Source organism: Lampetra planeri, chromosome 1 (assembly GCF_965212315.1).
Source record: "Lampetra planeri chromosome 1, kcLamPlan1.2.h2, whole genome shotgun sequence".
Taxonomy (NCBI): Eukaryota; Metazoa; Chordata; class Hyperoartia; order Petromyzontiformes; family Petromyzontidae; genus Lampetra; species Lampetra planeri.
Genome location: NC_136107.1, coordinates 4,425,943 through 4,451,033, shown reverse-complemented (window position 1 = coordinate 4,451,033; position 25,091 = coordinate 4,425,943). Strand labels below are relative to the sequence as shown.

The window sequence follows — 25,091 nt, the reverse complement described above, 5'->3', positions numbered from 1 at the left end:
GACTATCTGAACAGGTCACGGGCCTCCCCTAGGTCGACTCAGCCTCAAATGAGTACCTGGTGCTGTGTGTGAACATCGCCACTGGGGAGACAAATGCGTAGTGCTAGCCACAACACCACTTCGTGCGACGTTCCAACCTTTTTAGGTGCTACTCGCTAACGGCGCTTTGTGTGTGTGTGTGGAAACCCTGCAGATGACCGTGCGGCGAGAGAGAAAGAGAGAGGGAGACCTGGGTGGGAGGGGAGCGGTTCTGACTTTGCTCGCGGTTTAAGCTCTACGGGGGTGGGGAAAGTGGAAATGGGCTTGTGTAGACGTGCCGTTTTTTTCCGTAAAAAAACAAACCTATGTTTCATGGCTCCTCAAAAAGCCCCCTGCGCCGCACTCCTCACATCTGCCTCCTGCACCGCAATCCTCCGGACTCTTCCATTAAAACGAGCTGCCTCTAAGTCGCCCGATCTGCTTAAACTGTGCCGTGTAATCCTTTGCGACGCGCTCAAAGCTTTGCGGAGCGTCACTCGCAGCCGGTGTCGGGAACAGGATGGCGTGATCACCAATTGCTCCAACTCCTCTCCCCTCCCTTCTCCTCTGACAAGCAAAAAGACAAAGATCCTCCGTGTAGCCTCAACAGGATGTTGGGGAAAGTGCTGTTAGCGAGCACGCAAGAGAGTGGGGGTGGTCAACATGACCAATGACGGTTGGAGATTATGTGGCCTTTTCCTGGGCCTCCACTCGGTCGACTCAGCCTGAAATGAGTAACTGGTGCAGTGTGCAAACATCACTATTGGAGAGACAGAGGCTCCGTGCAATCGACATGACAGCCTAGTGTGCCTGGTTGACCATCGTAGGTGCTCGCTAACGGCACTCAAACGTTGGTATCTGTGCGTGTGTGCGCGTGTGTACCTGTGTGTGTGCGCATGTGTACCTGTGTGTGTGCGTGTCTGCGGGCGTGGGGAACAATCGTGTCGCGGTTAGCGCACTGCGCTACGAACCTCAATTGCCCCTCACGACCAATACCAGTTACGATTATTTGAACGGGTCTTGGACCTCCCATAGGTCGACTCAGCCTCAAATGAGTCAATGGTGTGATGTGTAAACATCGCCATTAGGTAGACAAAGGCGGCCGGGCGTGGTGTTGACCACCCACCCACTCGTGTGCTGTGCTGGCCTTCATAGTTGCTCGCTAACAGCGCTTGCCCTTACAGACTGTCACAGACTACATGGGGGATCTTTGTCTCTTGCGTGCGAGCGTGCTGATCTGGGAAGAGTCAGTCAGTCACTTCCTAGTCAGTCAACCCATAACATCCGGGCCTTTTCCCGTGACCTCCTGTCGGCGAGCTTTCGACAACGTATTGTGACCTTAAACTGCACCTAGCCTTCATATTCTTAGGTCTAGCTATCGTGGCTGTGACGGTTCCACCTGAAGACGGAAGCTTGTGTTGCCTCCGAAACGTCGTGATTTTTATTTTATTTTAGTTTTATTAATTTAATTTTTTTTACCTACGTGACTTCACCGAAAAAAACCTAAGAATATGAATCCTTGCAGTCACGAAAGCTTCAAATCTTGAATGCACCTAGCCTGACACAGGCACCGTGGTGGCGTCACCGCCACATAGTGGCGAAAGACGGCGGTGGCTGGAGGTCTCGTTGTTTGCCGTTGTCGTGGTGCTTGCTCACCGAGCGATCTTGTCGCTGCAGGCCATGGCGAGGAGGGGCTCTCCCTGGAGGACGCCATCCCACGTCTGTGGCTCCAGGCAGCGGCGGGCCGGCACCGTGCCCTCGCCGCACTCCAGCTTCGTGCGCAGCTGGCCCCGAGCACGCCGCCTCGGGTGCCGGTCCGCGCCGACTGCATTACCAGCGCGAGTCGTCACCATCATCGTCGTCATCGTCGTCATCCCACACGTGGTGCAGCATGCAGCCCCGGTCATCATCATCATCCCACACGTGGTGGAACACGCAGCCCCAGTCATTATCATCATCCCACACGTGGTGCAGTACGCAACCCCGGTCATCATCATCATCCCGCACATGGTGCAGCACGCAGCCAAGGTCATCATCATCATCCCACACGTGGTGCAGCACGCAACCCCAGTCACCATCATCATCCCACACGTGGTGCAGCACGCAACCCCAGTCACCATCATCATCCCACACGTGGTGCAGCACGCAACCACAGTCATCATCATCCCACACGTGGTGCAGCACGCAGCCCCAATCATCATCATCATCCCACACGTGGTGCAGCACGCAACCACAGTCATCATCATCCCACACGTGGTGCAGCACGCAGCCCCAGTCACCATCATCATCATCCCACACGTGGTGCAGCACGCAACCACAGTCATCATCATCCCACACGTGGTGCAGCACGCAGCCCCAGTCACCATCATCATCTCACACGTGGTGCAGCACGCAACCCCGGTCATCATCATCATCATCATCCCACACGTGGTGCAGCACGCAACCCCAGTCACCATCATCATCCCACACGTGGTGCAGCACGCAGCCCCGGTCATCATCATCATCCCACACGTGGTGCAGCACGCAACCCCGGTCATCATCATCATCATCCCACACGTGGTGCAGCACGCAGCCCCAGTCATCATCATCCCACACGTGGTGCAGCACGCAGCCCCAGTCATCATCATCATCATCCCACACGTGGTGCAGCACGCAGCCCCAGTCATCATCATCATCATCCCACACGTGGTGCAGCACGCAGCCACGGTCATCATCATCATCCCACACGTGGTGCAACACTCAGGTATAATTGGGCCTTGAAATAATTCACTGCAGAACTAAGCAACTCAGCAAGTTGGTAACTGGATAAACCAATAATAATGTAACTAGATAATTGTGACAAACTGGGTAACGAAGCAAGCAGGCAATTAGGTAACCGTGCCACGAGGTCAAGCTCTACCCCTAATACTTGCCATAATCCTGGCCTAAAACCTAAATGTTCAGACAGGCTGTACACGTGACCTTAACTCAAACCCCGTGCCTCGTGCTAACCAGGTCCCCCCGATGTTTCGCTGGTCGTCCAAGTCTCACTCTCGGCCGCCGCCCGCTCTGAGCGGAAGGCAATCCCGCTTCGCCATGTCCACGCAGGGAAATTAAAAACGCAGGGCGTGAATTGAATTTGTCAATTATCGGAGTTATGTCGAGATTCCCATCAGGGTTATTATGATCCATGGCCGTTTGAGCAGCCGGAGAAACCGAGTATCGACGTCAAGCGGGGCTGCTGGGAACGCGGGAGGGCTCGTGATTGGTGGGCGAGAGCGGGGGGGGGGCATGAGGCTAAGAGTACTCTACCTCCACCGGTTCTCATCCCCATTCTCACTTGACACTCCACTTTTCCCGACGGCAGCCTCATTCCAATGGGAATGAGTTCGATTCCTCGTCATGGGTGCTTGAAGCCTCTAATGAGCTGCGTCAAACATCGGCCCGCGTGTTCGGCGGATGGGAACACCGGTGCATTGCAGCACGGGGAGGTTAGAGAACTACACTTTTGGTAGGGTAAAGTGTGGGTCTATCCCTTCCATCGATCCATCCTATTTTGCTTACTTCCTTTCCTCCCCCATTTACTGACTCTCTTTTACCCCCCCCCCCCCTCCCTCCGTGAGTCTCCCACCATACGCATCCTTCACCTGGTCATCAAACAACTTGGGCCCAAACCAACCTCTTTCTCGAGCCCTTTTAACACAACAACAACAACAATCCCCGTTCGTCACTAAGTGGCGGTGACGTCACCATGGCACTTGTGTCAGACCAGGTGCAGTTTCAGGCCACGTGAAGTGTCGAATGCTCGCTGGCAGGTCACGGGACAGACCCAGGTGCCATGGGTTGGCTGACTGAGATGACTGGCCGATGTACTGCCTGTGCCCCCTACTGTGCCAAATTCTGCGTTTTAGACGGCCGGCGCTCCTCTCGTTGCTGTGAGCGTCGCTCCTCTGCCCTCTGTTTTTTTCTGGAGGGCGACTGTCCCTAACTGCCCAGTAACGTCCTTCCCGAGCCTTCTCCCCGGAGGCCGATCTTGACACCGCTGGTACCAGTCATTTGCAAGTTCAATCAGCTCAATATTCTCGCATACCATATCACAACATCCCCTCTCTAGCCCGTACCACGCCCGTTTAGTTTCCTCTATCCGACTAAACAAAAGCTGTTTGGATATGCGGTGGGCATGTGTGTTTCATGACCCAGCCAACATAGCCTTGCCTGCCCGAGGAGCTCAGCGATGGGACTGTGTCCAATAGCAAACAACCGCTAAGTGCTTGTGCTAGGCTAGGATCACAAAGATAAAGATCCCCTGTATAGCCTAAACACACTGTTGGGGCAAGTGATGTTAGGGAGCAGCTATTAAGACCAGCACGGCACGGCACACGTGGGGGTGGACGGCACAAAACCACGCCCAGCCGCCTTTGTCTCCCCAGTGGCGATGTTCCCACAACAGCTACTCATTCGAGGCTGCGTCGCCCTAGCGAAGGCCCCCATGACCGATTCAGATAATCGTCACCAGTTGGCCGTGAGTGGGGGGTCGAACTCGGGTCGCCAGGTTCGTGATGTTTACACACCACACCAGGTAATTCTTTTGAGGCTGAGTCGACCTAGGGGAGACCAAATGACCGGTTCAGATAATCGTCACTGGTGTTGGTGGCCGTGCGAGGGAATCGAACTGGGGTCCGCCGGGATTTGATACACCACCGCCGAGGAGCACGCACCCTCCTTCTCCTGCGTGGAGAAGAGACGGGCATCCCCGCACGGCGCCGTGCTCACGTAGAGATGCAGCCTCCAGCCGGGCCGCAGGCGGTAGCCCCCCCCGCCTGCACGCGCCTCCACCACCGAGCTATCGCGCTCGCTGGCCACGGGGCTGTGGGGGGGGGTGAGAGCAGAGCAGGTGGGGGCGGGGGGTAAAAAGGGGGATGATGGAATTGAGAAGACGGGCAATGTGACTTTGTGGGGTTAGATGTAACAATGGGCATGTGGGCTAGGATAGGGTGGACGAGGAATAGGCCGAGGTGGTGTTGGTGAGGGCGACAGCTTCTTTTTGCACGTACGTAGACAAAGAAATTAAAGACAAAAAAAGTTCTAAAATTAATTTATTTTCAATCTAGATGATTTAAAAGTGCATTGCTCTGGTGGTGATAATACGTTGTTGCATAACCACACAAAGTGTCAACATCTAAATCTAACCTATAAAAGGCATTCTTTGTCTGTCTGTCCGTCTGTGTCTGTCTCTGTGTGGACGCACACTTGCGAAGGATTTGGCTCACAAACCGTGTTTCAGTCGATGTGTGTGTGTACGTCGATGTGTGTGCGTGTGAGTCCATGTGTGTGTGTGTAAGTCCATGTATGTGTGTGTAAGTGCATGTGTATGTGTGTGTAACTCCATGTGTGTGTGTGTGTAAGTCGCTGTGTGTGTGTTCGTCGATGTGTGTGAGTGTGGGTTGATGTGTGTGTGAGTCGAGATGTGTGTGTAAGTCGATGCGTGTGTGTGTGGGTCAGAACAGGCCCTGGCTGCACAAGATACAACCCTGATGGCGTTTTTTCTTTGGGGCCAAAGTGACCCATTTTCTGCCAACCTGCTCGATCACAAAGTTCCCTCCTACGATACATGGACTGCAAAAAAAAAGGAAGCAACGTGCTGGTGACGGTGAAACTGATGCCTTAGTAAGACTCTACACAGTGCATCCCAACAATCAGGAGTGCTACTTTCTGCGAATGCTGCTCCACCTTGTCAAAGGGCCAACATCTTTCCAAGACCTCAAAACAGTGGAAGGAGTTGTCTGTGAAACATACAGGGAGGCATGCAATCTCTGTGGAATTCTTGACGATGAGCAGCATCTTGATAAATCTATGACAGAGGCTTCTGTTAGTCAGTTCCCTTCTCAGATGAGATCGCTCTTCTGCATAATTATTCACGTTTGCAGCCCATCTAACCCCATGGGACTCTGGGAAAAATGCAAAGAGGCCATGAGTGAGGAGATCCTCTGCACAGCTCAACGAGAAAATCCCAACCTCGAGGTGACCTCTTCTGATGTCATCTTTAACCAGGCCCTTATCCTCCTTGCAGACAAACTTCACTCCATTGGCGGAAAGGACCTCACGTCTGTTTAACACGTAGGCTTTCGCGACCAATATTATTCATAATCAACGTTTTTGGGTTTAGATCGCGTTATTTATAAATGTGTCGTAACCCTCCACAACCCGACACGGCCAATCAGTAAAAGAGTGTCACGTTGACAAAAGACAGATAGTTCACTGCTTTAGCCCACCGGTGTGTTGAAGCGTGAAACCACAACATTTACAATTTTTGAGTACGACGTTTCGCTGGTAATTGCATCCAGCATCATCGGGCAATTCGCCAGAATGGTGAGGCTCTGCTCTGTCTCCCGTTCTTATATAGAGCAGCAGCATGGTGACGTCTATCGGACTACCAACACCCTCCAGGGACAACCTGCATGCCCTTGGCCAAGAAAATCTACGTGAAATATCCTATGATGGTTTACAGCTTCTAAAATGCATTGTGGACAATGAAACAAAGCTGATGGATGCACAAAGAGAGGCCTACACGAAAATCTCGGAAGACATTGAGTCTAAAAATGGAGGCATATTTTTCCTTGATGCACCTGGTGGTACTGGGAAGACCTTTGTTCTCAACCTGCTCCTGGTTAAGGTTCGCCAGAGGGAGAAAATTGTTCTGGCTGTGGCATCGTCAGGGATTGCGTCAACTCTGCTTACTGGAGGAAGAACTGCCCGTTCCACATGCAAGCTTCCATTAGATCTATCCCGACAAGAAAACCCTGAATTGAATTAAATGATGACGTCACCCTGATGCTACTCTATTTAAGACTGGAAGCAACAGGAGAGCTTCACCATTCTTGCGCGATGAAGCTGATTGTAATTATCAGCGAAACGTCGTACTCAAAATTTTAAATGCTGTTGATTATCTCTTCAGCACACCGGTGGGCTAAAGAAGTGAATTATTTTGTCCTTTGAAAAACGTGACACATTTTCTACTGTTTGGCCGTGTCGGGTGGTGGAGGGTTACGACACATTTATAAATAATGCGATGTGACCCAAAAACCTATATTATGAAGAAAACCCTGTTTGCAATATTTCAAAGGGGACTGGCCTTGCACAAGTCCTGCTTAATTGTAGCAGTTACATTGGGGAAACCAAACGACATGTCTCGGACCGCATCCGTGAACATAAAGCTGACCTGAAACACTGTAGGACAAACACCTCAGCCGTGGCAGATCACTGTTACAACTCAGTGGGCTCACATGACATTGACTTCTCCAAGACAGAGGTTCTCTGCAAGCCATCTGGCTATCATGAGAGATTCGTACATGAGGCGATCCACATTTACAAACACAGAGACAATTTTAACCGAGAAGATGGATTCTGGCTTAGCAATCACTGGAAGGACGTAATAAACCATTTTGATACACATTAGGGTGGGTAGAATAATACATAGTGTTATATTAAAAATGTATAAGGTATAGGGTGGTTTATAGCAATACAGTATGTAATTTAATGTTGGTTTTGCCTATGGAAGTATATAGTACGGTATAGACGCGTGTGATGTAAGAGAATAAAGTTTAGATGGAAGCATATTATATAATTTTTTACAACGTAGAATTTTTCATGTATTACTTACTGTTAGTAACTCAGCTTATTGTAGAGTATAGTAAGTTTACTGATGATGCTATGTAGTTTATACTTTAGTTTGTCATGCAGTTTATACTGTAGTTTTTTACGTGGTTGTTTAGTAACTACAGCTACATACTATTAACATTCCTTTCCTTTGTTAATGCTCCCCCACTTCCCCCCCCCCTTTGATGCTGCTAATCCTGCATAATGCACGGGCATAGTATTGATTTGGAACCCCCCCCGCCCACCTCCTACGCATTTTCCATATGCTGAATTCCTCTTGATATGCAAATTATTTTGTTTAGGCGCTCTTCTTCCCACCTCCCCCCCCTCTAACCCAGCTTAAATATACGCTCCAAGCTTGGGGTGTTTCATTCTTCGCCTGAGGATGGCTGCTTGCGTTGTGGCCGAAACGTCGTGAGAATTGTTTTATTATGTTTTATTTCTATTATTTTATTACTTCCCTTCTACGTGACTTTACCGAAAGAACCAAGAAGATGAATCCCTGCAGTCACGAAAGCTTTAAATCGAAATGTAAATTAATAGTGTGAGATAAATGCACTCTGTCCCACAAGGGAGCATTTGAGGCTGTCAACACCACTTTGCAGGACCTCCGCGACAATTCCAGGATTATGGGTGGTGTCACTTTTCTCATGGCTGGTGACTTCCGACAAACCTTACCTGTGGTACTTCGAGGAACCAAAGCTGATGAGTTAAATGCCTGCATCAAGTCATCGTTCCTCTGGAGGCACGCAATGAAACTGAGACTAACTACATGCGTGTATATCTCCATGGAGACCAAGAGGCAGGAAACTTTGCTGAAGCTCTTCTTGATATTGGGAATGAAAGAATTATTGCTGAAGTCACAGATGGACTTATCACCATGTTTAAAGGCATCCTTTCTTTGCACTTCTCAAGAGGAACTGGAGGAAAAAGTGTACCCAAACATGCAACAACACTTTCAAGATGTTCTCTGGCTACGGGAGAGGGCCATTTTGGCTCCTAAAAATGATGCTGTTCACAGAATAAATTCTATGTTGTTGCAGAAATTATTTGGAGAGCACATGTCCTACAAATCTATTGACTCAGTGTTGGACCATTGTTGTATGTGTTGGGTTATGAAATTTTGATAAAAATAATAAAAATTAATAATTTTCCGAAAAATGCGCAAATCGCATTAATTATGTTAATGTGTGTATTGACATGCATAAATTATGATAATGTGTGTAATTATATGCATAAATTATGATAATCGCGGAGATAATCGTAGTAATTTATGCGGATGCTTGCGATTATGTTAATGTGTGCAGTTGTGATAATTAAGCTTAGCTTCGTTTATCCAGTGTTATATCAATCAGGATAACACGATTATCATCGATTAAACGTTTACTGATTATCTTAGTGTGTTTATGTTATTTTAGGTCTCCATTTTCATATCTCATCACAGGATACAGTTATCAAGAATAAGATAGTTTTGCATGGACTTGGAAAGAAGCACTCGAACAGTTGGTGTTAAGCAATTTTATTCTAAACAAGCACATGACACTCTCTTATCCGAAAGCAAGTATACGTCAATAAATTCATGGGCAAGATTATGCGATTAACGAAAATGAATGACTAAAAATACTTCTTCATTGGCGTGATTATGCAGTTAACGAAAATGAATGACTAAAACATTTCTTATTCATGTAACTCGACGGCAGCAACTGCTTTGCACGATCAGTTGATATTGAACGCACCACCTCGAAATGGCAACCCTTTTTGAAACGCAAAGACAATTTTTTTTTTTAAGTCTCATTCGTGTGCGTGCTGTATGTGCGTTGTCCCCTTGTAATATTAATTAATTCTTAGAGCCGGGAGTTGTGTCGTTAGCTTGTGTGGTGTGGGAGGATACAAACAGCGGCCAGAAGTTTTCTCTTGGTTGGGCGTGGCCGCCGCGAGCCCCTGCTGCTCCCTCGCTCGGCGTGTCTCTGCTTGTGCGCTCTCTCTCTCTCCACTGCTGGACGACGAGTTGGCACGACGCTCGGTGACGCCCGGTGACGTCCGAGTCGTGCTGCTCTTGCGCTCTCTCTCTCTCCACTGCTAGATGACGAGTTGGCACGACGCTCGGTGACGCCCGGTGACGTCCGAGTCGTGCTGCTCTTGCGCTTGGCGGTCCTCGGTAGCTGACGGCGCAATGGCGCCTCTCTGCAGCTCTGACGGCGGCGCTCGTTCGGAAGACTTTGACTCTCTTTCTCCACTGCGGGATGACGAGTCGGTTTTGGTTGATGCTGGTTGATCTGGGTGTGTATTAGACACACGGCGCATTCGATGGCGCTGTCCTCTTCCTCACAGCCGTTTGACCAGGCTTTCTCCACTGTTTCGCGCTCTCTGCTTTGCTCGCTTGGTCGACGCTTGGCGATCTCCGCCCTTTTACAGGTTGATTGCTTGTCGTCACTCGTCACTCTCTCTGCTCCGTGCTTCCCTTGTTCGTGCAGCTGCCAGCTTCACTCGCACTTAATTTCGTTCTGCGAGAAGCGACACCTGCTATCGGCATCGGTGTTTCGTTTCCTCACGACGCTCCGCCAGCCGGAGCACGGCTGAAACGCAGCCCCGACCCAGGTTGAACTCAGACTTCTGCGACTCGAACGACCCCTCCTCGTTCCATCACTTCTCGAGGCACGATCTGTCCCAGCTCTCTTGCGAGCCCCGTCGCAACGCCGAGCGCGACTCGGACAGACTGCACTCAGACTGTCACCTTAACGACGTCTCGTCGTCCCATCTCTCCTCGAGGCACGATCTGCCCCAGCTCTCTTGCGAGCCCTGTCGCAACGCTGCGTCGCAAGCCGAGTTGCGAGACCGAGCACGACTCGACCCAGACTGCTCGTTCGCTATGTGCGCCCGTGCCTAACTCAAAACGTGACTCCCCTCTCTGCGCATTCTTTGCGAGAGAAAACAAACAGAAAAAAACAGATGCCTTTGGAATGTCAGGCACCGATTCCCCCCTGTGACCTTTTTGCTCCCTCCTTGCTTGCCAGACCCCGCTGGAAGACAAAGGTGGCTGAGGAGATGTTTGCAATACATTCATGTGGTCCTGTGTGTTACATTTATTCTTGAATTATATTTTATGAGTTCCTTCGGTCTTAGTATCGTGGTTATCATTCGTCTATGTTTAATGAATATTCGTAATGATCCTCGTCACATTATTATTTTGGGACTTTGCCAAGTTTAGTTCTCCAGAGATTGGTGTTTTATTCTGAGTTATATTTTAATGTCCTGAGGTTAAGTGTAACTATGTTTCCACTTAAGCTTTCTGGAATTCGTACTCTTTAGTTTTTAGGACGGTCATGTAGATAGGAAACATATAATTCTAAATAATATGTACGCGGTGAATACGAGTAATATAAGATAATTACTAATAAAAAAAACCTATGGTTTGTTGGTTAATTCTCTTTGTTAAGTTTCTACTTTTCGGTTAGGAAAACGTTAAGAAAACGCGAGTGGCAACCGTTATTATCCTTTACTCTGCTCTGCACCCCTCCGTGGATCTCAAGATGTCTTGGGAGGTCAGGCCATCGATCTTTGTCCATCTGGATGTCTCTGACCTCTCTGTGACCGAATTCTTATCATTTTAACCGCCCTCCATGTTTCATGGATTCCTGGTGTGCTTGTGAGTTGTTTTCATTATTTAATTTAAAAAATATATATAATTTTTTTTTCTTTATTATTCTTAATATTAATAACGGAAAACAGGGCATAGATACAACACCATGACCAAATTGTTCACTCTCCTGTTGAATTCTTGAATTCTCTGCAGCTCCCGGGTGTCCCACCACACAACTTGCTACTAAAAATTGGGGCACCTTTCCTGCTCTTGAGAAACTTGGACCCACCTAGACTTTGCAATGGCACTAGGTTGATTGTGAAATAATTACATAAAAATGTTCTCAAAGCGACAATCATTACAGCCAATTTTAAAGGTCAAGACGTCTTTCTCCCTCGCGTAACTATAATCTCAAATGACACAGTCTTGGAATTTAAGAGGCTTCAATTCTCCATCCAGCTCAGCTTTGCGATGTCCATTAACAAGGCGCAAGGACAATCTTTAAAAGTGGTGGGACTGAATTTGGCAACTCCGTGCTTTTCTCATGGCCAGCTTTATGTTGGATGCTCTCGTGTAGGCAATAAAAAAACATTTACATTACTTTGCACCAGCAGGCAAGACCAGAAACATCGTTTACAAAGAGGCTCTTTCAGCAATAAGTGCCACTTGCATTCTTTTGCAGAGCCCCTATTTTGTGTTCCATTACGTTGGAGAGGGCTCTTGCTTCTGTCGGGGACACGTGTGCTGCTCTACCCCACGCCTGCTGAGGGGCATTTCAGCTGTCGGCGAATACTCACGCGTGACGTCACTGCACATGAGCCCCCCCCCCCTCATTAAAAATCATGAGCGGGTGATGTCACTCCACATGGAGCACCACTCTCAATAAAAATCATGAGCGGATGACGTGAGGCACCCCCCTCATTAATTATCTATTTGCGGGTGACGTCACTCCACATGGAGCTCCCCCCCACCTCATCAATAATCATGAGCTGATGACGTCACTCATGTGGACCCCGCCCCCACCCCCTCTTTAATAATCATGAGCGGATGACGTCACTCCACATGGAGCTCCCCCCTCATCAATAATCATGAGCTGATGACGTCACTCATGTGGACCCAACCCCCTCATTAATAATCATAAGTGGGTCAATATTTTCGATAGAATATTTCAGATTAACTGCATTATACACCCGTCCTTGGGCGGGCTATAGGCGAGTACATCATGATGGGTGGTGTTTCGGGACAATGGCTCTCTTCATAGAGGAGATATCGCTATGGGCAGTGCTTTTGATGGGGTTTTTGTAGTTTTGCTCCACAAGACAACAGCACGTGGTCCTAAAAGCCTATTTGCGAAAGGGGCCGTCCATAATTGACGTCACGCGATTTTGGACGATTTTTTACCCCCCTCCCCCCTTCGTCACACGGCGTCACAAAAAGTCAGACCCCCCCCCCCTCAAATGACGTCACAAAGCTCTGCCCCCCCCCCCCCACAAAAAAAAATATAAAACATGCTTCAAATCGTTTTAAACTGTTGTCATTGTCGTGCGTATTTAATATGGCGTTGCACTCTGATGTTGTAGGAGAAAACATTTATTAAAAAGTATATTTAATTAAGTAGAACGTGTTGTCTGTATTTATTTAAAGTTGCGCATTTTCACGTGACGTCACATTTCTCACCCCCCCCCCCCCCCACCTCGTCACACATCGTCACAAATGTCTGACCCCCCCCCCCTAGGTGCGTGACGTCATTTATGGACGGCCCCAAAAAGGCGTGAGTGTGTGTGTGTGGGGAGCGGTAGTGTCGCGGTTAGCGCTACACTGCGCTACGAACACTGCGACCCGAGATCGATTCCCACTCACGGCCAACACCAGAGACGTTTATCTTAACCGGTCCCGAGCCTCCCGTAGGTTGACTCAGCCTCAAATGAGTACCTGGTGCAATGTGTAAAACATCGCCATTAGGTAGACAAAGGCGGTCGGGCGTGGTGCTGGCCACCCACCCCTCGTATGCCGTTCCGGCCTTCATAGGTGCTCGCTTACAGCACTTGCCCCAACAGTCTGTTAAGGTTTTCAGGTTTTTTCGGTAAAGTCACGTAGGAATTTTGTTTTTAAATTAATAAAAGTAATACAGCTACCGTGCTGTGAATGTTCCACCTGAAGACGGAAGCTTGTGTTGCCTCGAAACGTCGTGATTTTTATTTTATTTTTTATTTTACTTTAATTAATTTTGTTTTTCCCACGTGACTTTACCGAAAAAACCTAAGAATATGAATCCTTGCAGTCACGAAAGCTTCAAATCTAGAAATAGCTTGTTAAGGCTACACGCGGGTGGGGGTCTTTGTCTTGTTTGTCTTGTGTGGCGACTTGCACGTGGCGTGGCTTTCCCGCTGGCAACAACACGTCGATAAGCAACGGGGACTCGAGTTACGAGCTGCGGAGTGGTCACTTACCGCTCGCTTCACGGCTCCCCGCGGGCCCCGTGTCGGCGCGAGTTTTACTGGGCGGGCCGCGACACGCGCGCGAATATCGGAGAAGAAATAAAATCAAACGCAACCCGCCTTGCGCTCGCTCGCTCGCTCTGTCTCTCTCTCTCTCTGTCTGTCTCTCCTCGCGTTCGCGCGCGCGCTTCCGAAGCTTGTCGCTCTCGATACGGCCCGAGCGGGCGCCCTGGGGATTCGAGTGGAGTTAAATCTGCTCAAGCGATCCTCAGCCAGTCTCGGGGAGCGTTTGCAGCGGGCTCTTTGCCGACACACCAAATATACTCTTAGTTCTTTCGGTAAAGTCACGTAGGTAAAAATGGAATTAAAATTAATAAAAAATAACAAAAAATAATAAAAACAATAAAATCACGACGTTTCGGAGGCAACACAAGCTTCCGTCATCAGGTGAAACTGTCACAGCAAAATATCTGTATCAGTTTCACCTGATGACGGAAGCTTGTGTTGCCTCCGAAACGTCGTGATTTTATTGTTTTTATTATTTTTATTTATTTTTCTATTCATTTTTATTAATTTTTATTTCATTTTTTACCTACGTGACTTTACCGAAAGAACTAAGAGTATGAATCCTTGCAGTCACGAACGCTTCAAATCTAGACACACCGACATGTTCGGGGGCAGGTGGCAGTGTAACGGGCGTGCGTAAGTCGCCGTGGAGTGCAGCGTTCTTCATTGCAAGGCCACCGCCGTCAAAGCCAAATGGGTTTCAAATGTGTGGCGGCGCTCACACCGATGTCTCATCGGCTGAAGTGGATCCCCTCTGAAAGCTCGCGGGGAACACTGGTGAAGGAGGAATTTAAAAATATCCGGAGATAAACCCACATCTCGTAAGTTAGCGAGCGCCTCTTGAGGTCGACACGATGCACGAGGAGGTGTCGTGGTCGCGCGCAATCGCTTTTGTTTCCCCAGCAATGATGTTTACACGCGACATGTGATAACAATTTAAGGCTGAGTCGACCTAGGAGAGATAACAAAAAACGTATTCGGATACCGCTCGCCGCAGATGTTAACCGAGGCCAGGAATTGAAATGAAGTCGCCCGAGGTTGTAGCGCTGTACGCAAACCTCTGCCCAACCGCACCACACAAAGATGAAGACACACAGGCTCCTTCTCTCTGCCACCCACTCCCCACTTCGTCGCTCCCAAACACGTGGCCACACACGTACACGGCGTAAATAGCAGACACTGTGAACGCGGATTGTCACGATTGACGGTCGCAAGTTCGACAATAGACGACTTCTTTTCAACACTGCGGTGGAAATTCTTTGGTTCTTTCGGTAAAGTCACGTAGATAGAAAAATAACAATAAAAAATGAAGTGAATGAAAATAAAAATAATAAATTAAAATAATAAAAAAAACAATAATGTAGACTGTAGCCTGGTTCTTAATCGGAGTGAGTTTACTGACAATCTATAATGTAGACTGTAGCCTGGTTATTAAGTTTGGTGAGTGTACTGGTGGTCTATAATGTATATTGTAACCTGGTTAAAAACCTCGGTGAGCGTACTGGCAGTCTATAATGTAGACTCTAGCCTGGTTTTTAAGCTGGGGTGGATGTTGCGGCCTCTAGCGGCTGCCAGGTGCATGTGCCGCTTATGAATCGAAAACATGGATTTTTTTGTTTGTTTTTCACGCACGAGATTCAACGCGTGCGCTGTGCGCTTAACAATCAACGTTCAACCCATTCGTCGTCGAATCGTGACACCCCTCGGTGCGCACGTGGCTGGCGTAGGCGAATGGCTCAACTCGTGGCGTGCGGCTGCATAATCCGGCACGAACAAACAGGTGCGCCCCATACCGATGGCGTCAGCGCTAAATCACACGGACGTCCGCTAAGGAGCTCACCGGCCCATCAGAGATGTCGAGCTGAATGCAATTCCTGCTAATCCAACGAAAGTTCATGGCTCTGAATGACACGGAGAGGTCAACGGACCCGTGGATGCGCATGCATGCTTACGCGTTCGCTCTTCGCGCTTGTCTGTGTGTGTGTGTGTGTGATGCAGTGGGGAGCGATAGTGGAGCGGTTAGCGCGCTGCGCTATGAACCCGGCGACACGGGTTCGATTCCCGCTCACGGCCAACACCAGTGACGATTATCTAAACCGGTCCTGGGCCTCCCCTAGGTCGACTCAGCCTCAAATGAGTACCTGGTGCAGTGTGTAAACATTGCCACTAGGGAGACAAAGGCGGTCGGTCCTGGTGCTGGCCACCCAACCCCCTCGTGTACCGTCCCGGCCTTCATAGGTGCTCGCTAACAGCACTTGCCCCTACAGTCTGTTAAGGCTATATGGGCGATTTCGATTTAAAGCTTTCGTGACTGCAGGGATTCATCTTCTTGGTTCTTTCGGTAAAGTCACGTAGAAGGTAAGTAATAAAATAATAAAAATAAAATATTTTAAAATAAAATTATTTTATTTTATTATGTTTTATTTTTATTATTTTATTACTTCCCTTCTACGTGACTTTACCGAAAGAACCAAGAAGATATATGGGGGATCTTTATATTTGTGATGCAGTGATCGGTGAGCTGCGCTTATGAACCCGGCCGCACCCAGTTCGATACCCGCTCAAGGCCAACACCAATGACGATTATCTGAACCGGTCATGGGCCTCCCCTAGGTCGACTCAGCCTCTAATGAGTAGCTGGCGCGGTGTGTAAACGTCATAATTTGGGGGGACAAATGTGACTGGGCGAGGCGTTGGCCACACGACTCATGACGTTGAACGCCATGCTGACCTAAATAGGTGCTCGCTAACAGCCCCTGCAGTCTTCATATCAAACACACGTGCCATATATAGCGAGGCGTGCGCTTCTGTGAATGCCGCCTCGGGTACCGCACAAATAAGTGCCCCTGCACGGGGGTGGTTTGCAAATTCGCACGTGTCCAAGTTATCTCGACGGTAGGTAGGTAGGTAGGCAGGCAAAGAGATGAGCAGATCAGTAGGTAGACATCTACTCGGGCAGGCAGATAGATAAATGAATCGGTAGGTGGATAGTTAAGCTAGGCAGGCATGTGAGTAAGTTGGCCACCATCGTTAACTTAACACGCGATTGTCCTCGAGTAGAGAGAAGTGCACCATCTGACCTTTTGATTGTAACAGAATGTTGTTCCCTTTATTTATTTATTAGTGGCTTTGAAGGTTATTCCTGCATCAAATGCTCGCGCTAATTAATGAGAGGCGGATCACTGCGGGACTTCCACAACACCTGTTCTTGCGGCGCTTTACCAGGCGGAGCGGAGGCGGGGTGAGGGGGGGGGGCAAAGACGCCGCGCAGACGGCGACCCCCAGCGCGTCGACGTTTCAAATCCTCCATCCGTTCTTGAGCCGTCTCCTCAATTTCACATCGGTGTGCGTCCACCGTCAATTTCCACCCTCGGCTGCCACTGCCCACCGACCCCATTTGCCTGCTCGCCACAATCATTCAAATTCGTCAAGCATCCTGATGCCTGTGTGTGCGTGTGTGCTTGCGAGATCAATGATCGCAATCGGAACACCGAGCTATTTGGAATCTCACCGCGCCAGATAAGGAGGGCCCCGATGCTTCTAGTTGGAGGGGAATTTTCCCCCCTTCAATATACGTGATATTTTTTTGCGTGCGGCACAATAACTTAAAATTCTAATTCGCAAAGTCGCGGACATTTAATATAAAACATTGCCCTTTATCGGGAAGCGACGCTCACGGGAGTCGCGTTCCAGTGTCTGTGAAATGTTGTCTTTGCAGGCGTGTGGTGATGGTGGCAGGGGAGGGGTTGGAGGTGCGGGAAGAGGGGTGGGGGGTCTCCACTCAATATCGGCCCTCACGCCCGGACAATAAATTAGAGGTTAGAGGTGACAGAGGTGGCTGAGTGACTCAGGGAAAAATGGCACGGAGGCAAGTACCACCGAGATCCTGGGTTCAAATTCGGGTTATCGCCTGCCTGTGCTTGAACCGAGTTGCAATCTTCAACCCGAATCAACCAGACAAAACTTCATCCCATCTTCATGGATGTTGGTTGAACTTATTACGTAGTCAAACGCGCTAATCAGAGGTGCGAGGAAGTGTAACAAATCTGTATATAAAAAAAGTCACAAATTGTCTGTTTGTGGGTTTGTGTGTGGGTTTGTGTGTGGGTTTGTGAGTGGATTTGTGAGTTCGTGCGCTTGCGAAGGATTTGGCTCTCTATCAGTGGGGTTTACGTGATATAAAATAGGCAGGTACCACGCCGTAAGCCTCGCCGTGAGCAAGCGCTATTCCTTTTTCACATCCGTCAACTTTAAATTAGTTTAATGAGCGATTTAGTGCAATTTTTGTGCGCTTTATCTTTATTTATTTATTTATTTATTATGCGTGCACGACCATACCAAGTCGCACGCCTTCGGTGGGAGTGAGGGGGACATTTTATTTAGTGTTAAAAATGCTATCAAAATATACACTAAACGCTCAGGTAAATGCTTCACTGTGTCATGTCCCCCCCACCCTGATGCGTGCAGTTACTACTATACAGTCGTTATAATGCTACCACTATAGGCCGTAAATATTACTGCAGAGCGGCCGGGGAGAATTTGTATGGGGGGGGGGGGGTCAGGGGTAGCATCCCAGCCCCAGCCTGCCAAGGTGCCACCTCGGCCGGCTGGACAATCTAGGCGAGGCCGGAGGCTCTGCACGGGACTAGGCCTCACCACGCCACTCTGTCAGGTGAATACTTTGTGCTATAGAGTCGATATATACTGCTATAGAGTCAGTATGTACTACTGTAGTGATAGCAGGTACCACCACAGTCAGTATGCACTTCCGCTAGATTTTTAAGAGTAGATTTAAATATTTTTTGACCCGGGCATTGCCGGGTACTTCCCGCTAGTTAAACATAAACAACAGTTCTAAAGAATTTTTTTTTAAATCTAGATTTAAAAGTGCATAGCTCCAGTGGCTTCAAATATCTAAATCATCAGCCACGGTAAATCCATGATATGAAGCTCTTCCCAGGCCCGCCGTGGTGGCGAGATGTTAACTCCCTCACCTGATATGCCAGAGGTCGTGGGTTCGATCCCGACCCCTGAAGCCTGCATGTTTAGAGTTCGCATGTTATTCCTGTGGTCGCGTGGAATTTTCTCCAGGTCCTCCAGTTTTTCTCTCCACCTTTACAATCAATGTGTGTTTAGAGTTATTTGGCTGCTATACATGTGTAATAACAGCCATAGAGGGCTCACGTGGTGATTGGCTTGCCGGTCCCGCTTTGTAGCCAATAAGGGGTGAGCCAGGGAGCATGGCCTCGGCGTGATCACGGCATGTTAGCAGGGGTGATTGGCCTGGCCGATCGGGGCCTCAGCTAATGGGAAGCCGGATCAGAGGCGTGGTCCAGGGATTGACGGGGAACCATCTGGAACGGTCAACGCTGACTACGGAGGATTGGCTTAGGGGTACCACGTGACCCAGGGATTAAGAGGAGGAGAGAGAGAGAAGTCGGGAACAGACCTGGGAACGAAAAGAGCAGGGGTCACGCGCGTACGGGGCTCTGGGTGCCACGTGCGCGGTGGACTTAGCTGGGAGTCTGCCCGCTTCCCGTTGTCTGTCAGCAACGGGGAGCGTGTGAGTGTAACTGTGGAAGTTGGGAAATTAGAAGGACTGATTCCGGAAGCCGTCTCGAGAAGGTTTATTACACATGTTCACATGACCATAAGCCACTTCGTTGAGTTAACATTTGTGGCCAGGTCGCTTCTGAAAAAGAGCTATGTAGCTCAGTGGGCCTTACCTGGTAAAATAAAAATAAAATAGTTTAGTTCAAGAGTTTCTCACTCTCTCACGATCCCAATATACATCCAGCGCATGGGCCGATCTCGTCGATCCATTTCCACGGCGGACGTCCCTCCGGGCATGTCCTCTCCTTTGGCTGCCCCTGTGATTCGTTTCAACCAACGGACATCAACCCTTCCAGCGCCGGTGTGCTTCCCAATACGACGTCTCTTTCATTTGCGTGATATCTCGTATTTACATGTTTTTTTCATTTACCAAACGCGTGATGTTGATTCTAAATGTGGAGGAAAAAAACCGGAGGAACCGAAGAAAAATCCACGCGACCACTGGGACAGAGGAACAAACAAACTCCAAATATACAGCAGCAGGCGTCAGAGTCGGAATAGAAACCCCCGACCTACTGCATACCAGGCGAGGGAGATAACATCTCGCCACCAAGATGTTATCCATCTAGGCTCCCTCGTTCTGACCCTCGGTGTAATCCCAAGCATTCACCTCCCAATGTTACAAGTGGAATATAATTGGGGGAGGGGGGTTTAGGACAATATATGAACAACTATCTTTACTACCCGGCTTCGCCCGGGACTTGGATTCTTGTCTTGGATTAATTTCATATTCCCTTATATTTCACTGATAAAAATTGATGCTTGCAAGAAACGAAAAAAATCCGAAACAAATAAATTTAACTAAATCGGATGTTTTTCACTGAAGGAAATTTTAACCTTAACCCACTTATACATAAGGTCGATTTAGGCAACTCGGGAAGGGAATGACGTGGCGAGCTGAAAATAGTCGCGTTCCGTTAGAAATTCCAGACAGCATCAGCTGTGCAAATTTCATGACGTCGGAGCTCAGCGTTCGAGAGTTTTTGTTGCTTCACACAAACAGATGTTGTTTCTGCTTTATATTTAAGAGCGAGCTGAAAATAGTCGCGTTGACTTAGAAAATCGAGACAGCGATGCCACGCATTTGTGCGGATACACGGCCTACGCGGAGGGTGGGGGGGGGGGGGTGCGTGACGTCAGCAGGCACACTGCGTGACGCTGCCGCATGCGGGTGACATCACAGATGTGACGTCACAGCTCACTTGCCGTGCAATATACAGTATTATATCCATTATTGCCCCACGCCACCCCCCACCAAAATACAAAACTCTATTTTCATACGTTTTGCATTGTGTACAGTTTGGAAACTACCCACATGCCAAATTTAAAGTTTGTTGCATGTTGGGAAGTACGCTAAACATTTCCAACAGACACACACATTCATAAATTTCCCTTCTACATATATATATAAAGTAGATAAAACCCAACGCAGGAGTTTTTTTGCTGACGCCGGGCCAGCAGCCTCGGGCTTCGTCCAGCCACGCGCACGCCACGTCCTTGGTCACTGTCTGCTCCCCACCCCCCCCCCCGATCCTGAGTGGCGGTCCGAGCACCTGTCTCTTCTGGCGGACAGGGCGGTAGAGGGGGATGGCTCCGTCCACTTGAATTAGGCGCGACACGGCGCGCTGCCCTCCCTGAGCTCGACGACGGTTTTGCTCGCGACGCTGGGGGCAAACGTGTAACCAGAAAGAAAAAAAAGAACATCTGGCAGCAGCCACGAGACGCTCGCGGCTGCCAAGATGCGCGTTGTGCTGTGTGTGAGGAATGTCGCGGTTTTTAGCATGTTTTTTTTTACATAGAAAAAACTGATTACGGTGAATTAGACGAGATACCGGATGTGCTCCAGGTTCAGCGAGCCGCACGCGTATCCCTGCGTACGCGCGCACGTGTGTGTGTGTGTCCTGCGCGCTTGTGCATGTGATCGTGCCAGCTTGAACTTCATACTCCAAAAGTATTTGTACCACAAGGGCGTGCGTGTTTGTGCATATATTTCTATGCAAGCGTAAGCACGCGTGCGTTACAGGCACATGTTCCCACAACAGCTGCTTAGCCTTTAGGCAAGGGTGTCTGCCTCGGAGCAGTTTTCCCTTCCTGCTCTTGTATCTAAAGTGGTTGGCACCACCACCACCACCACAGGTCCCATTACCTCCACCACCAGACACATCACCTTCACCGCCACTCACACCACCTTGTACCACATTGCTTCCACTCAAACTCTGTCTCTCTCTGCTCATTCACTCACCAGCTCGCAACGTCCAGAACCGAGAGCAGATGGCGTGTGGCATTGACAGGAGACTCCTGCGCGAGCGACCGCTGGTTCTTTCGGTAAAGTCACGTAGAAGGAAAATAATAAAATAATAAAAATAAAACATTATAAAATAATTCTCACGACGTTTCGGCCACAACGCAAGCAGCCGTCTTCAGGTGGAGAACAGGTCTGTCGAGAAGACAGCGTCTGAATGACTCTGCCTTCTCGAAGACGGCTGCTTGCGTTGTGGCCGAAACGTCGTGAAAATTATTTTATTATGTTTTATTTTTATTATTTTATTATTTTCCTTCTACGTGACTTTACCGAAAGAACCAAGAAGATGAATCCCTGCAGTCACGAAAGCTTTAAATCGAAATTTGATGTTGCGATTGTCGATTTCCAGTGCTGCCCACCCCCCTTCTACTCACTGCATCAGCTCCACCTCTGGGTGTTTATGAAGACGAACAAGGCATGACCTCACCTTGCGTAAATGAAGGCTGCACTGTTTTAATTCGTACGCACAATGCTGCTGATGATGATTATAAGGCTGGAGGAACCAGACTGCTGCTGCTGCTGCCCGTGTACAATATTTTGCTGCTACTGCACATGCTACTGATACTTGTGCTACTGATGCTGCTGCTGTTGTTTCTGCTGCTACCCGTGTATTATTATCTGTTTCTGCTGCTGCTGCTGCTACTACTGATGCTGCTGCTGCACATGCTACTGATACTTGTGCTGCTGATGCTGCTGCTGTTTCTGCTGCTACCCGTGTATTATTATCTGTTGCTGCTGCTTCTGCTGCTGCTACCGATGCTGCTTGCTTCACAGCACGCCGTTGGTGCAGGGTGGCAATCTGTGAGCGTTTCAGCTGAACTCCCCGTGCATCACTCCCACTCCGAACCATCCGTTTGCCTGTGCGCTCTCCGGAGACGAGGCGGAGGACGAAGGGCGACCTGACCAACAACCGGCTATTCGGAATGTGGACCATGAATCAAAATATGTATTTATACTGAAGGAATCCTGCGAGCTTTAAAAATGTGTTTCAAAGATGTCGAGTATCAGGACCGTGAGAGCTGGTGGAGTCTTCATCCAGTGGCTAGACCACGGCTTTTGATGCTGCTGCTGCTGCCGATGATGATGATGATGATAGGATGCACGTAATGGCTTCACGTGGCCCATGCATTGCATAGCAACGTGAAAACAGAACTGATTCTAGACTTGAATCGTGACAAAGATTTGCGGGGGGCGGGGGTGGGGGCGAGGGGAGTGACATTTGGGGCGAGGGGGGTGATGGGGGGGGACCAGTACACCCCCGAGTTCACACAATGACAAAACGCTCTCATTCGCACCTTCGCCAAACGGCCTCCCTTCCCCACACCGTCGCGACACAAACCCTCGTTTTAAATGATCCCCGTGTCTAGGTCCGATCCCATCCTCGCAGAATTGAGACGCGTTCGCATCTGTGCCCCCCACCCCCAGCCCAGCGATGCCTCGTTGCGTCGTAATTAAGCCGTTCAAGCACGTGGCGATGGATTGGTTCATTGGTTAACGTCGATGATCGCGCTCGCGACACGAAGGCGCGGAATCGTGCGCGAGTGCGGATCAAGTTCTGGCCTCGAGTACCTGTGTTGAGTAGTTCCGAGGGACGTACTCGGAGACGGAGGTAAGTTAAGGGTTTCCGCCAGGGTTTATTAAAGCTGTTACAATACTACACAGCGGGTACACAACTCCCAGGGGCTAGGGATCCTACTCTGAGTCCGGGTCCCTGCCGGCTAGCTCCGGTCTCTCTCTCTCTCGTGTCGGATCGTGGACTCTGCCGACTCCACCGAGCGGAGAGAGAAGCACCTCTACGGCTACCACCGGCTTCTCCCCAGACTCCCTATTCGATCCCTCTACCCACTGGTTCCCTCTTCACCCTGCTTACTCTACCCGTTCCCACAGTGACCCCGCTTACGTCACGGGGTATACCTTAAGTACCCTAGGAGACGTGACGTCATCGCACTGAACGGCACACCTGACGTCACGTCCCCATTTTACACCTCTACACCTGTAACGGTGCACGCACGCGATTGGTTCGCGCGGATCTCTGCGCGGCCACTCGAGGCGCGCCACATTCCACCAGCATTGGAAGGGGGAAAAAATGGAATCGCGACTTTGAATTTTGACCGATCCATCGGATCGCGAAGGTGGCGACTCAATGGAACGCGGTCGCTGCGCCGTCGAACGGAGTTCCTCTCGGTCTCCCCCCCCCCCCGCGACTCCGCACTCGCCATCGCTCGCCTCTCCGTGCTGGTGAGCAGGGAGAGACGGGTGAGCCAGAGATGGGGGGAGTGTTGGTGGCGATGGTAGCGGCGCGGGTGGTACTGGTGGTGGCTGTGGAGGAGGCTCGTGAAGGACGCGACTTGGTCAGTGGGAGGCAGTCGCCTTCCAACAACAACGAAGGGCAGAGGAGCGACGCTCACAACAACGATCGAAGCGCCCGGCGGATAAAATGTAGCAAAGTTGACACAGTAGGGGGACACAGCTGCTGCATCTGCCAGCCATCTCAGTCCGTTAACCCATCGCACCTGGGTCTGTCCCGTGACCTCCTGTCAGCGACCCATCGACACGTCACGTGGCCCTCGGAGTGTACCTGGCCTGGCACAGCCGTCGTAGTGACGTCACAGTCACTTGGTGGCGAATGGCGGGTATTGATATTGGTGGCTGTGGTGGTTGGTGGTGGTGTTATGCCTACGGAAGGCGATGCGTTTCGAGTGGTGACGTTGGCTGTGTTGGCGACAGCGGTGGTGGTGGCGGTGTGCGTTGCACTGCAAACTCGGCGACCCCAGTTCACCGCTGACGATTATTTAAACCACTCCTGGGCCTCTCCTACGTCGACTCAGCCTCGGATGAGGTCCCTGGTGCGGTCGGCACGTGGTTCCGTCACACCGACTCCCACGTGTGCCGTGCCGGCCTTAGTAAGTAGCTCGCTAACACCACTTGCCCCCTCAAAAGCTCTGTTAAAGCTACACGGAGGGGGCGGCGGGGAGGATGGGATCTTTGTCTTCATAGCGCCGGTGGCGGAGGCTGTCGCGGCGAGGTGACGATGAGAGGGGCGGGCGAGGTGGATCGACGGAAGTGGCACGGGAAGCAGCAGCAGCAGCTGGTGTCTGGGTGGCCGGGGTTAGCGGGTGACAGAAACCCCGTGCCCAGGGACTCACGCCTCATTAGCCATTAATGAAACAATCGACAAACGTGATGAGAGCATGCATTATCATTAGCGCAGGGCACGGCCCGGTCAGCAGCCGGCAGCTCGCACACAATGGACCCCCCCACCCCTCTCTCCCCACCCCCTCCATCCCTCCTTCCCGCTCACAAATCGCTCGCCGCCCGTGCCATTATCGATACAAGCTGGCGGCGGCATGGGCATCTCCAACCTCCCCCGGATTTTTGAAAAGGTCTCTTTCCCTGCCCTTGACACCTTCTGATGATAGCGACGGACGGGGTGAATGGG

The 25,091-nt window shown here is 49.9% G+C and overlaps 1 protein-coding gene across 1 annotated transcript in view; it reads right to left on the bottom strand.

The window, feature by feature from the left end:
• Positions 1 to 25,091, bottom strand: part of LOC144723148 (double-stranded RNA-specific editase 1-like) — a 77,669-nt gene that overhangs the window by 27,721 nt on the left and 24,857 nt on the right. Inside the window, exons 9-10 of the mRNA XM_078601715.1 lie at positions 4,716 to 4,864; positions 1,675 to 1,843 (exon numbers count right to left, since the gene is read on the bottom strand). Of these exons, the coding sequence (XP_078457841.1) occupies positions 1,675 to 1,843; positions 4,716 to 4,864 (318 nt within the window). The remainder of the gene's footprint in view (positions 1 to 1,674; positions 1,844 to 4,715; positions 4,865 to 25,091) is intronic.